The 14,466-nt window shown below is 41.1% G+C and overlaps 1 protein-coding gene across 1 annotated transcript; it reads right to left on the bottom strand.

Annotated features, from left to right (window-relative positions):
• Positions 1 to 457: 457 nt before the first annotated feature.
• Positions 458 to 10,172, bottom strand: LOC109472457. The gene is made up of 8 exons (XM_019772237.1): positions 9,936 to 10,172; positions 8,752 to 8,963; positions 7,882 to 8,093; positions 6,370 to 6,536; positions 5,408 to 5,602; positions 4,310 to 4,767; positions 3,268 to 3,517; positions 458 to 2,465 (listed from the first exon to the last, which is right to left on the bottom strand). The coding sequence occupies exons 1-8, from the start codon at positions 10,153 to 10,155 to the stop codon at positions 2,272 to 2,274; spliced, it is 1,908 nt and encodes a 635-aa protein (XP_019627796.1). The 5' UTR covers positions 10,156 to 10,172; the 3' UTR covers positions 458 to 2,271.
• Between the last annotated feature and the right edge of the window lie 4,294 nt (positions 10,173 to 14,466).

The raw sequence follows: 14,466 nt of genomic DNA, 5'->3' as shown, positions 1-14,466 counted from the left end.
AATCAGCCTAAAGGGGTATTAACTGGCGAGAGAAATTAGCTGGCCATCGACGATCAAATTGGCCTTGCAGGCAATTTGAAAAGAAAAAAAAACAGTTTCTGCATTTGTACTAATATATACAGGTTTTAACAACGGCTAAACCTGTACCTTGTTTTTGTGTATGAGCGCCTTTTCTTGAATCAGGGGCTATTAGTTTCTATCATATCATGATTACAGTTATTATTATTAACTCAGACGTATGGTATGATATGTTTTAAAATGTAAGAATTAGGTATACAAGTATGAAATTAATCAGTGATTGACTTAGTTTGATTTTGATGATTAGCAGTTAGAGTATAATTTCAGCGCAAACCAGCCGACGCAGACTATTTGTATTTTTATGTTTTATTTTTGAAAAGATAAGTTGTGCAAAAAGAGATGCCTCGATAGCTACGTATGCTTGCAGGAGCGTCTCCAAAATGCACTTTTACACCGTACAAACTTAAATTCTCAATCAAAATTATGAAGACTATATTGAATGTATACTTTTGATACTTGTATTATTTTACAGCCTTTGATTATCACCTTGTTGTCATATTTACGATATGCTCAGTTCATTTAAGATGTTTTCTAAATGAATGAGTAAAACACCTTCCATTCCATTATAATTTCGTAAATAGTAAATTGTATAAACTGAAAAGACGTTCTTCTAAATATAAATGCTAAACTGTTCATTGTTCAGAGAGCCACTGGTAGTGGAAAGAAAGCCTTTCTTTGAGTATGAGTGGATTTCAAAGACCTACAGCTGTCTTTGCCTGGTTTTAAGACTGATACAGTGATCCTAAATGGTCTGAGTGATTTTTGTTCAGTGGCCTTTAGTTGAATTCGCCTAATATTCTTAACCTTTGTTATGCCCTGTTGCTAGATTGTCCATACGATGTACTTGTATCTACATGCATGTAGCTAGTTTCACACATGGTGTTCTGATAACCCACACACATAGCCTTTATAGTATTTAGCACAAAATTAATGCACCCAATTTATTTTGAAAGGTATACACTAATTGACATAAGAGGTAGAATATGATAAATTTTGTAAATTGATCTCAAATCTGATTTCATTGGTTCTGGGAACCCCCTGGTATACCCTTTTAATTTCAATGTTACATCGTCAACTTTTGTTTTATAAAAGTAGCTAGGAGAACTATGCTATGTGACAAAAGAAAATCCATATGTTCATATCATTATCAGAATTGCCATGGTATCCATTGTAATTTCGGTAATTTTCAGCCATAAAATTGTTAGATTTTTAAGGGTCTCAGAGGTGTTTTCTCAATGCCTGCGGGCCGATTTTAGCTTCTCGTGAAAAAATGATCCAAACACTTAAAGCTTTAGGTTCATACATTTTGTTGGACATACATTTTTGGCGACGTCTCAGGGAGGAGCCTAATGGTACAGTATTGTGTGCAATTTGCAAGAATTCTAGGAATTGTACAGGCATCTTGTCCACAGGCATGGAATGTCCACAGGAATGTCTCCCAGCTCTGTTTGTTGACATGCCCAAATTCCTGGAAACCCCTGGGAGAACCTGTGACCCCGGGGCTTGTTCACTATACACTCAGGGGAGGGGAGGGTACAAGGCTTCTTCAAAATCATAAAATCATGGCAGTGCCATGCAAACAATAACCCTTACAGAAACCACCGTTTCCATCACAGCCTACTTATTCTGCACAGCACGAAAACAGATATTTAAGCAAAAATCACGACATCCGTATTGAGACTTAAAAGACAAGGAAATATTTAAGCAGACTTTAAGATCGATTAAAGTCTACTGAAAAAGAAATCTAATCTTTACGAAAGATTTTCGCAGTTGTAAAGGTAACGTATTGCGGCATGCCTTTTTACGCACGGTTTACAGATACTGAAATATTCAGTTCCAACAAACGTGTTAAACTTATATGTCCCAGAAAGGTATAGGAAATGTTTCGTATGTCTGTTTCAAAACTTAAGTCAAATTTGAAACATGAGTAAACCAATCAGGTATATGTTTAATCTTTTTCTACGCACACTTTAAAGCAAGACGGAATGCGAAAAGACGCCTCATAATCTCAAATCAATGAGAGCCTGTTCCTAGAACTCAGTTTCTTTTCAACGCCTGACATGAATTGTAGCAGACCTCGGTGCACGCCAATATAAAAGTTTTTGCGTTGTGTTTTTACGGCTTACCAATAAACATATGAGCAATAAAGTTCAAGTTCAAGTACATTTTGTTGGACATACATACACTTACAGCCTACTTATTCTGGACTTGTACGATCTGACGAACCAAATGCTTGAAGTGTTCAGGTCCCCTCCTGAACAGTTTCCTCGGACTGAGGATACCGTGTCCCTGGTCCGGACTGTGGCGGCCCCGCCTGGAGCAGGCTCCGCGCAGGAGCTCCCTCATCACCGCGTTACTCTGAATATCCCTCCGCAGCTCAGCACCACCTGCATGGGTTGTTATCACAAGTTCAGAAAAGTCAAGTTTATTGCACAACAATTGAATTGGATACAATGTATGGCAAATAATACTTTATAACTATAAACTATTTCTATTAGGTGTACTAATCTAACTTCAATACATGTATATATGTTATAATGGAATGTTGCATTTCACATTGCTGTGACATTGTTTCCCTTTTGTATAGCATTATGAACATATTGGACTAGGTAAACAGATACAGAGTCGGGGCATGATAACAGCATGTTGAAAATTTCTCTACTTGTCCCAGGTAGTGTTATTTTACTCTTACATGACATCATTAGTTTTTTCCTTTCTTTGGTATAGTAGGGACATATCATTACAAAATGGTACTCATCTTCAACTTAGTTTGTCTTTGCATGCAGGACACATTCTTTTCTCGAAATCAGTCACTACACCTTAGTGAAATGCTTCTCAGTGACAACAAAAATCGCAATTACGCAAGTTTACATAGTTTCTACTGTTTTTACAGGGTATACATGTATGTTTGTACACCGCAAACGTTCTGCACAATACATTTTCTCTAATGTCGACCTAGCAAGAGCAGAATTATGTCCAACGGCGTTCTATATAAAGGGTCAGACCGTCTCCTGTAGACCACATGTTAGACAATAGTTAAACCTTTATTGTTACAGCATACATATACTCTGTACGTAAGATGACGTTATCCACACAGGTATTTAGCTTTGTTAGATCTTTAGTTGTAGAAGACCACTCAAAAGTCCCTGTACTTTTTTGTTGTGTCAATAAAGAATTTATGTAACTCACCAACGGACTCGGCATACAGCAGGGTGAATCCGACGGTAGCGGCGGCGACCATGGCCGCCACAGCCGTCCCGGAGCGGCCGCTGACTCCCTCGCCGAGCGCCAGGAAGTCCATCTCCCGCCCGCGCGTGTTGAAGGCGGAGCCCTCGTCCTTCTCGGAGTGGCTCCCCACGCAGATGACGTCGCCGTGTTTGGCCGGGAACGGGATTTCCCTGTCCGTCTCGGGGAGCTCGGGGGCTGCTGCGATCACGATCTGGGGGGGAACAGTTGGAAACTACATTGAAGAAACGTCGATGAAGGTTATATAATTAGACAGCCAGGTAATAAGATACGCCAAAAAGCAGTTACTCAAGCAACATTTCTCCTCTGGTTTCTCAGTCACTGAAGAAAGCTAGTGGATACTACCTGAAACGTCTCACCGTTTCCAAAATCATATCTAGTTGCTTCAGTAACTGCTGCTTTTTGACGTACATTGTAGAAAGGTAACATTTTCAAAGCAACTGCATAATGTTTACCTTAACATACACGTATGGTCTGCTCTGCTCAAACACATTGATATTTATGGTCAGACATACTCTTGCTATAAAATTGCAACATGATGTAACCCAATAAGTTAACACAAGTAGTTACCAGGTCAGGTCATTGACCTTATTTGTACTTTTGACACAATACGCGAGTTTCCACAAAACAAAACATGACAATGTTAGCTATGACCAAGGAGGTTAAAAACCAATTGCACAAAGCTTCTTACTATGACAAGACAAATGCAGCCTTAAGAGTAAACTAGTACAACATGTAATTATGCAAGGCCTTATAAGGTGCAGGGGTCATAAATTTGGTATTGATAAAGAACAGATTTCATACTTCCTTATCAGTATCAAGTAGAGTTGTGAGTGACTGCGTATATGGCTAATCACCAAGCAGATCATACGGTGGCAAGCCAGTACCCATTGACCAGAGGAATGGCTAACGGACACTCCTCTGTCCAATGGATACTGCCTCGCCACCGTATGGTCTGCTTAAAGATTATATATGGAATCCTCACCCTGCCTTTCTGCATAGCCTTTGACACAGCTCTGAGCATGTTGAGTTCGAACTTTTCGAACCCAACTTGGACGAGGACGACATCAGCCTTATTAACGTAAACTGCCTCGTTAATGTCGTTAGCTATGTTCGGTTTGGATTGCTTGGAATTTGCAACCTCGGCAACAACATACTGTGTGTGCCCAGGCGCAAAGTCCAACACCCTGGTAGAACATGGCTCATCATCCGCAAAACAGGTTTGCTTAGCAACAATGTCAAGTTGCTCTGGATTGGCTAACTTTCCACCAATCACAGCGATGGTGACTTTTGCTTCAGGTTTGAACGTGGACTCGGCAATTTTCTGCATTTGTGCCTGAAGTTTGGCTGCTGCGTTCAGAGCAGATTCTGCCGCCTCGACCTTCTGCTCAGAGATGTCCAGACGTCCCTCGTTGCCCTGCTGTTCATCTCCGGAGTCTGAGGCTGCAAGAAGATAAGTCATAAGAACATACATCAACATGAAACATTGTCTTAAATAGAAAGGTAACATTTGCAAAGCAAATGCATAATATTTACCTTCGCTCATGGTCTGCTCTGTTAATTCTTTCTCAAACACATCCATATCATATGATGACAGGAGTCTAAATCCCTCCTGCTATAAGATTGCAACATTATGTAACATAACACCATGACGCTTCCGTGACGTCACACAGATAACACACGTGACTCTGTGAGCAGTGGATCATAGGTTGCAGAAAGTCTGTGGCGCCCCCCGTCTCTGTTGAGGGATGGTTGTAATGCCTTGATGTAGATGTAGTGTGTTATCTGTGTGACGTCACGGAAGCGTTGGATTGCTCATTCCTTGACAAAGACTGAAGTTGTACAGTCGAAAATTTGGGTGAGTTCAATTTCTTGCGTTGGATATTACAGTTTAAACTTTCTTCATAATGATTTCTACCAACACAGATGAACTTTCAAGATGAGATTGTTTAAAGCTATCTAGTGAGGATGCCCCTACTGTGCTTGATGGTAGTGAGTTCCACTCTACGATAGTTCTACAAAAAATAGCTTTCTGGTGTGAGGGTATATACATTGTAAAACGTTGACACTCGATAAGGGTTACCTTTTCGCAAAGGCTGATATTCGGCAGTGATCTCCTGGACAGTCTGTCGGAAGTGTTCATCAGGGAAGATCTGCAGCGGGTCCAGGATGCCGTGTCCCCGGTCCTCGCTGTGGTCGCCTGGTTCTGACGACATCTCACGGAGGATGTGTTTCATCACCGTGTTGTTAGAGACGGCGGTACGGAGAGATTCTCCACCTAAAATCAGACAAGAAGTGCTTTTTAAAAAAGCAAATGCATGATGTTTTCCTTCTTCACATATGGTCGGCTCTGTTAATTCTCATTCAAATACATTCACATACATGTATATGGTCAGACAGGAGTATAAATCCAACTATGAAATTGCAACATGATGTAACCCAACGCCGGTTACTATGGTGAGAGACGTCAACAAATCAGGTCATTGGGCAGGTCAAAGGTCAGCTAGCTAGTGTTTGGAACGGAAGAAGAGGAAACGTAGCAAAAACAATATGTTTTCCTTCGTTAAACATAAAAAGTTGTCTGGGGCCAAGATGGGATAGGCGCCATGGTTGGGTGGCGTGTGTGTGATGACGATGTGGGACTCAAAATAAAGAACTGGTCTGGACTCAAATAATTGAACTGGACTTACATGCACAATTGTAATGTATCATGAGCTCTTTCTAACGCAGAAGAGATATTTTGCAATTAACTATTTTCTTACAGTAATAGTTCATTAACATTAGCGGTTTCGTGGTGAAACACTTGAAAAAGCATGTCAATCAAATCAGCAGCTTGGAGATAGAAAGAAAGGATAGATTGTAGACTGTGTATGTCTTTGAAAACCAAAAAAAAAAACTATTGCAAACGAAACATTCAAACTCATAACTACATCTGACCAGCAGGAATGGAAGACACAAATCGCCTGTCAAGAATCGAGAAAGCACAAAATCGCCGACTGCAAAGTCACATACCAAGGAAGTTCCAAAGAACCTCCTTGCACATACCTATTCGCTGTGCATTTGCCAGGACCATGGCGACAACGCCAGCCACAAACGGAGCGGCAAAGGACGTTCCCTTTACCGTAGAGATGGCGTTCTTCACCCCGTCCTTCCCCGGTGTGGCCGACCGGACCTTCCCGGGCCCCAGGATGTCGATCTCCCTCCCTAGCGGACTGAAGGTAACGGCTTCATTTAACTTGTCCCTAGTATGCAAATGGAGTTGCATACATGCAAGACAAAACCCCAGTACCAAAGACAAAGACAAAACCCCAGTACCACTACGATCTGATTTGTTTGTTTTCCTTGTTATGGGTTCACCACACCACGAAGTGGTGGTGAACCCATATTGCTTTTTCTGATGTTTCTTCTCCTCCTCCTCCTCCTCCTCCTCCTTCTCCTCCTGCCATTTTTTAAATGGATTCAGCTTCTTCATTTTAGGGCCTAAGGTCCTGAAATTTGGTATGGAGGTACAGTGGGCAAATACCCCTAGGCGTTTTTTAAATTTTTGTGATACAGGCTTTTAGAATGGTTTTATTTGAGTTTTTGGCTGTGTTATAGCAAATGTATTACTGTGTTAGTGTGCCGTGTTTACCACGTCTGGGCATGAGTCATCACAATGGAATGCAGGGCATCAACCAATAGGCATGCAGCTTTCCTCTATACTTCTTGCTGATTGGCTGTTGGGATTTAACTTGATTAACACCTGCATAGAGCATTTCCACCTGCACAGAGCATTTCTTGCTGATTGGCTGTTGGGATTTAACTTGATTAACACCTGCACAGAGCATTTCCATACTGACAGTATGTCTTTATTCAAGTGTTTTGGTAGGTATTTCAAGCTTTTCTGCTCCAGCATTGGAATGCGGGGCATGTAACGTTTTTTATTTATTTTGAAAATCAACAGTTTGCATTATGCAATTAAAAATCCTAACCAATAAAGTAGGGAATAGCTATCCAACTGTTGTTTTAGTTGTATGTTACTTCATATTATAGTTATATCAATGTAAATCATTGTTTTCCCTTGTGTTTCCCATTCTTTCCCTGCCATGTCGTAAAATGTGGTGAACCCATCGCTGTATTTGCTCCAAAGCAAATATTGGCCTTTCTAGTTTTTTTTAATAATTTGTTTTAATCGTTAATTTTTATGTTAATTATCTAATAAGTTGATTTCTGCAACAGCGACCTGAATTATAAGACTTTTGTTTAAATTCTTTTCGTAGATGTAAAAACTAGTTTGCACATGCACACTTCAGTTATTATTTCTTATCTTGATTTTGTTTAATTAATCAATTATTTCATTGTCTAATTTTGATGTTTAATTCAAATAGGGTTTTGTCATGTTTGTCATAGTGTTTTGTCATAGTTACCTTTGTTTGGGGTAGGCCCTTTAAAAAACACCTAGGTTTCTGGCCTACCCCGCATATTCTCTTATTGTTATTGTTTGATTATGTAACTTTTTTTATACGTGCAAATAATAAATAAACAAATCCCCATAGGGCGGAAACTGTGTTCTGCTACCTGAACTTGGCTGGCCGGCCGCGCAGGTCGTGACTTCCCACACAGATGACGTCGCCGAAGCGGGCGGGGTACTGCACGCCGAGGGAGCGCTTAGAACCGTCGCTACACGCCGCACAGACCACCGTGATGTTTTTGAGTGAGGCCCGGTAGATGCACTTCCTCAGCTGCGCATTGTAGTTGGGAAACCCGAGGGGTATGCAGATCACATCCACCTGTAGTACAATATAAATAACAAACACCTGACTTGATGTTGTAGACAAAAAATCCGTTCAAGAATACTTTTAAGACATGAATTTTCCCTTGAACATTAAACTTAATGACTTAAACCTTGACATAAAATGACATAATTTGATTCTGAGCTCGAATTTGATTTTCGATAGATGGTTTGTTTAGTTGCTTTACAATGTAGGAAGATGAATTTCTCTATATTTAATTAAGTGTGTGAGATGGGGAAATAGGTTCCTATACAGCTCGCGACAGTTTCTCTCAATATGAAACAGTAAATATTTGTTCAACTAACAGCTGTCGTGCGGGTGCGCCTCCTGCACTGCATTACGACGTCACTAGTATTATAACCAGTTTTTAATCATTGATATTTTTGTAAAAAAATCTATTATATTCCTTGACATTCTACTGTACAGTATTTGATTTAAATGTATGATATTTGATGTTTATTGTATAATATTTCATGTTAATGATGTTGGATATTGTTATCTGTTTTGTATTCATTATTGTAATCTGTATTTACATCGTACATGTAGTGTTAGGAGCACAACTTGTAAAGGTGTCAATGCACCTGTTTTGTCCTCCCTTCCATTTGTATACTTATACTTCTACTTGTTGTAAACTGAAATAAACAAATAAGCTGACCTTCAGGGAGCCATCTTTCTTTTTGTCGATCAGCTCATTGATGGCGGCGATGACGCTTGTGACGTCATCCCTGTCCGTTTTACAGATGTACAGGTCCACGAACGGCGCCACTCCGTTACAGAACCCGGCATCCTGTACACCCCCGTCCTCTGCATGGTACGCTCCACCTGCGATGATGGCTGCACACTGCGTACCGTGCCCGTCACTGTCATCTGGGGAGGGAAAAACAATATTACGTCTTTTCATAGATTGTTTTAAGGTTCCCGATAAAAGCAATGTCTTTTTTTTAAAGAGAGCCTCTTACTCTATAAAAAATACCGACGCCGATGTTTACGTCATAAATGTTTGTAGGAATTCCCTTCTTTAAAAAACACGGTCCTTTCCTCCGTTTCATGTTTATTACAGAAGTCATAAAGGTAGCTATGGAAAGGTTTTAAACAAAAAAATATTGTGTTCTGCAACACTGCACAGAGCGTGTCTATACCGTGAGTTATTTTTTTTATTTCAACATTTATTACAAGACATGGTGACGGCACACTCAAGTTTTTACAACTCATTTTCATGCCGCCACCAACGCAGACAAACGCATGACCAGACGACATACATACTCATTTTTACCTGAATTAAGTGAGGAAAGTCGTGTTAAGTGCCTTTCCCAAGAGCACAAGATCGGTGTCATGGCAGCATTCGGACACGGACCTCTAATCAGTGTTCTAGCCCGGATTTTTTCATAGCATAGGGGTCAGGTACAGAAGAGCAACTTTTGTGGTGCAAATCACTCATTGAGACGAAAAATTTTGAAACTCATAACCCCCTGAGACACTTTTTCTTGTTTAATGAGGAACAGATTTTGTGAAGTTAAGGTTTTCCCTTTGCTATAGCTTAATTCTAATGTCATATTTTCATTTTTTTTTGCAAGATTTATGAAGGTTCTCCCTCCCAAAACACCTCTATGCTGGTTGAAACTTAGCATAGGGGTCAAAATTATAGCATAAGGGGTCAAAAGCATAGAATAGGGGGCCCTTATGCTAAAACGGCATGGCTAGAACACTGCTCTTAGACCGACACATTACCCCATACGTGAGTTATTTGCTTCACTACACTGACCACATGCGCCTACAGTACAACAATTTACGAATCATAAATGCGCTGCTCTCATGGAAAGATAAAGTTCTAGTACACACTTATGTCCAGGCCAGTCCCAGTGGAGCTGAAGTTCTTGCCGCGGATCTCGGGAAGGTGTTTGAAGGCGTCATGGTCCCTCACGATGCCGGAGTCCAGCACAGCTACCGTCACAGGGTAGTTCTCCCGCCATGTGTGGAAGTCCGTCAACCCTGTCACCCCCAGACAGCTCCAAAACTCGCCGATGTGGAGAAAGCTGTAGTCATCCCCCTGCCAATCCATTCCTCTTACAGTCTTCTCTCTGATGGGAGAAAACAGGACATTGACTGGTCCGTTGGGAAGTGACAGAGGGCATGGAAACACTCAATAAATATAATATTATGTGAACAAATACAGAAAAATGGCCCAAGAAAACTGATGGTGTTTTTGTGTTTTGTATGTGTATGTGTGTGCGTATATGTGTGTGTGTGTGTGTATGTGTATCTGTATGTGTGTCTGTCTATGATGCATTTGTGTGTATGTATGTGTGTGTGCGTGCGTGCGTGGGTGCGTGCGTGTTAACCTGCCCTGTTTGTGTGTGTGTGGTGTGTATGCGTGTGTGTGTGTGTGTGTGTGTGTGTGTGTGTGTGTGTGTGTGTGTGTGTGTGTTTGTGTGTATGTAGATGTAGAGGCTCAAATACCCTGTACTAAAAATACATTTGACATAAACGTGCTCCGTCACTAGAAGAAATATCGCAGTTCAATTTTAAGTTTAAGGACGGGGCAAATATGTAGATTATAAAATCAGAACACAATTTAGCGGGTACTAACTGTTTTTCACTACACAGGAGAGTATATGTTCACAATTGGTGTGTGCATGATGTGCTCCACTTCTACTGAGATATTCTGCTGAAGGCTGCGACAAATGATCACTAAACTACGTTGAGCGAAAACATATCGGATATCTTTGGGCACAACTGTTGTCTATTGAGCAGGGTAGTGCCTTACGTTTAAGCACACACAGTCTAGGCTCAGATTGACACAGCCATTGTCAACGTCAAACTTTTCTGTACAAATGACTTGTATAGAAAAGGTTGACATTCGCGGTAGTGAATGTACCAAAAGACATCTGATACCTCAGCGAAGTTTGTGTTGATTTGGCTGACAAAGAACGCCGTGTGCTGTAAGAATGAATAACATGTTGACTCACTAGTTTGTACTCTCCAAGCAGAGGTTGTGGGGGAATGATTTTTATAAATGGCCGTTTTTGTTGCTTTTCCCAACCAACGTCGGTGGCTGGCGACCTTCTCTGGCTAATGGATACTGCCTGGCCAATTTGATACTGTCTTTTTGCCACCGAAATGGATCTGCTTGGAGATTACTAGTTTGGCCATATTTTATTGCGTTGGCTTTTTAGCCATGTTTTTTTTCAGTTTGAGGTGTCTAAAGTGTCATATTTTATTTGTGTCCGGTCCATTTTGGCGTAATAATTCTACAACAATAACGGCAAGCTAGCGCCATGTCGAATACCCCCAACCTACTCCCTGTGCTAATTACCGAACACTATGAGGTTATGCCAAAAAGCAGTTACTCAAGTAACTGGATATGATTTTGGAAACGGTCAGACGTTTCAGCTAGTATCCCCTAGCTTTCGTCAGTGACTGAGAGACCAGAGGAGAAATGCAGGTTTATAAGCACAAACTATTGATTGATATGAACAGGAACTTAAGTGTTGTCTGTCCTCGGGGCTGAGAGCGCCAAAACAAGTGCCGGAGAGATCTACCCGTAGCCCCCCTTCCCTGTTGAGGGTGGGGTTGTACATTCTTTCATATATTGCCTCTTTAACACCCCGTTCCCACCAACTAGGAGGTTATCTCTACCAAGAAATAGTCATTTTTCAGACTGTAACCCTGTGATATTTGCTAAGTACAACCATCCATACATCACGTCTGCACGTTTGTGTTACCCAGTCACACAGACATTAGCGCAGGACAAGGTAAACACAACATAGCGGCCGGCAAATCGGCGTGACATTACAATGTACGCGGAACGCTGAACAATAGGTGTTTACAACTGAAAGACTTCTATCTAGGATATTAATTCCAGATTGAAAATCTTAATTAAACACTTGTATGTCAACAGGTTGATTTGTTTGCAAAATCTGAGGTGTATTTTTAGTATCCTTGTCTTCAGGTCTGAAAGGTTTGTAAGCAAAGTCTACGGCGAATGTTTGCATAGCATTGTCAACAGTCTGGAGTCTGGACTGCACTTCATTAAATTATAGCTGGTCTACAGTCAATCAGTACGTCTTTTCATGCGCAGGCAAACAGGTATAAAGCTTGATGACAAAAGCCACCATAAAAATGAAGGACTAACAAAATCCGTAGTGTTTGTTAGCCTTATTGTTAGGTTGGTCTGGGGTCAAATTCCTGACAGGCTTGTTATGCTCCTGATAAAGGCATTCCGGTGAAAATTGGTACCTAGTTTTGGCCAGGAACCTCCCTCAGATAGAACGTAAAATAAGGGCCCGTGTTTGTGGACAGCCATATCTCGAGCACGTTAAAGAACCCACCTAAGTTGTCGAAAAGAGCAGGGGTCTTTTTCAGTGAGAGTGGCTAAAACCCAGCTCCTAAAACCTTACTGTCCTATTAGTAGTGTATCGCACCAGGGGTCGTATTGAGGTCACCTGAGTTAGCGCCGAATGGCAGCCGCTCTAGGCCTGGTAGCCAGACCGCCTTGAGCTCAGCGCTATCCCTTCGGCGCCGAGAGCGTTTGGGGCCGCCAACCAGGCTTCGGTAGGGGTAGGGGTGGGGGTACGGATGGGGTTAGATTTCTTTGTCGGCGGCAACAGAAGACTAAGCGTAATACAGGAAGTCAGCGGATACAGGGAAACGAGCTGTAGATAGGTCCGTGGTATAACTCGCCTTTTCTTGGTAAAGGCCGGGCCGAAAAATTACCGCTTAGCCGACCAAAAGTTTGGTACCCAGGCTACCGCTCTAGACTCAGCAACGATGATATACGAGTAGATCTATTTTGTTGATAACAGGTCTTTAAATCCCTATTAGATTAGCCTTTCGTCGTCACACAATAGCTTGATGGTTGTTTGATATGAGCTCTCGAGGGCGTTTTGGTGTTCTCTCGGTTAGAGATCGTACGATATACCCTGGGTGCCAAACTAGTATCGGGCCGTTAGCCGCTTTCCTTCGGCAGCCAAGAGCTCTTCCCCCGCCTATCTAAATTACAGCCCGCTATTTTAAGTACGCGACATCCACTTCAAAACGTAACATTTCAAAATGCTAACGTTTCATGTCATATCAAAAGAACTAGCACTTTATATAGTTGCGCCTTTTTAAGATTACAATTCTTACCTTATGCACAGGATACAGTAGTGAGAGCTCCAACTGCCTTATTTCGGTGGTGTTTGTGGCTCGAACAAGCACAGGTTGTCAGCTAGCAGGTTGTCTCCGCCACGCCCATAACCTTTGACCCCCGCGATCATATCCGGCAATACTATTGGTCGAGAGTAAATGTTTTGCTGTCTCTTTGTAGTAGTTGAGACACAAACATGGTCATGTGCACAGGGACGTGTTAAGAAAGTTTCACGACATAGTTTGAACATCCATAGTAACGTTAGGCCACGCGCAAAATGTCTGCAATGCGTGTCTCGTTTAGGCCATGTTCATTTGATTATATGGATGACATCCCCCGGTTAACCCTAAACTGACGCGAGCGTGCGAATAAAAATGTTTGGCAGAAAAGTTGAAATCTATGTGGTCATGTGGTCACAAATGATTTAAACACACACACACACACACACACACAAACACGTACACACACCCGCATGCACGCACACACACAAAGAGACAACTGGAGACTGAGCCATAGACATACATGTAATGTTGACACATTATTACAGACTTTCTGAACAGAATCATATGATGGTACAGAATGTCAGACCATGTAACGTTATATGTTCAGAATTGGTTATTTCACCACTAGAAATTGGTACTCTCCAAGCAGAGGTTGTGGGGGCAATTATCGTTAGCTTTTTATATATGGCCATTTTTTTTGGTCGATAATCCCGTCGGTGGTCGGTGACCTTCTCTGGCTAATGAATACTGCCTGGCCAATTTGATACTGTCTTTTTGCCACCAAAAGGGATCTGCTTGGAGATAAAAGGTACAACAGGTAAAGGTACAAAAAAGTTTGCTTTATAATAATACTTTGTTGTAAGTTAAAGGTGATTTCATGAAACTGATTTGACTTAAATAGCCATCAACTCGAGTATGTTCAAATATGGTTTTCTCACCAAAACACAAAAAATTCAAATATTTACATCACATTCATATCTGACATTGATTATAAACATGATATCTACAAAGACTTACAATTAAGAAATATGAGGTATGGAATACGAAAAGCTTCAAACAATGATATGTTATAGTTGTGCTCTCTAAGATAAATGTAGGGAATGTAACATTACACAAAATTAAATTATCATAGTCTACACATAGACGAGAGAGATTTCATAACATTGAAATGACATTAAAATGATTATGATGTAACATTGACATTCAAGAATTCAGTTAATATTAACTGAATTCTTGAATGGTA

Source organism: Branchiostoma belcheri, unplaced genomic scaffold (genome assembly GCF_001625305.1).
Source record: "Branchiostoma belcheri isolate BF01 breed outbred unplaced genomic scaffold, Haploidv18h27 scaffold276, whole genome shotgun sequence".
NCBI lineage: Eukaryota > Metazoa > Chordata > Leptocardii > Amphioxiformes > Branchiostomatidae > Branchiostoma > Branchiostoma belcheri.
The sequence above is the reverse complement of the archived record's forward strand: the minus strand, read 5'-3'. Positions and strand labels throughout refer to the sequence as shown.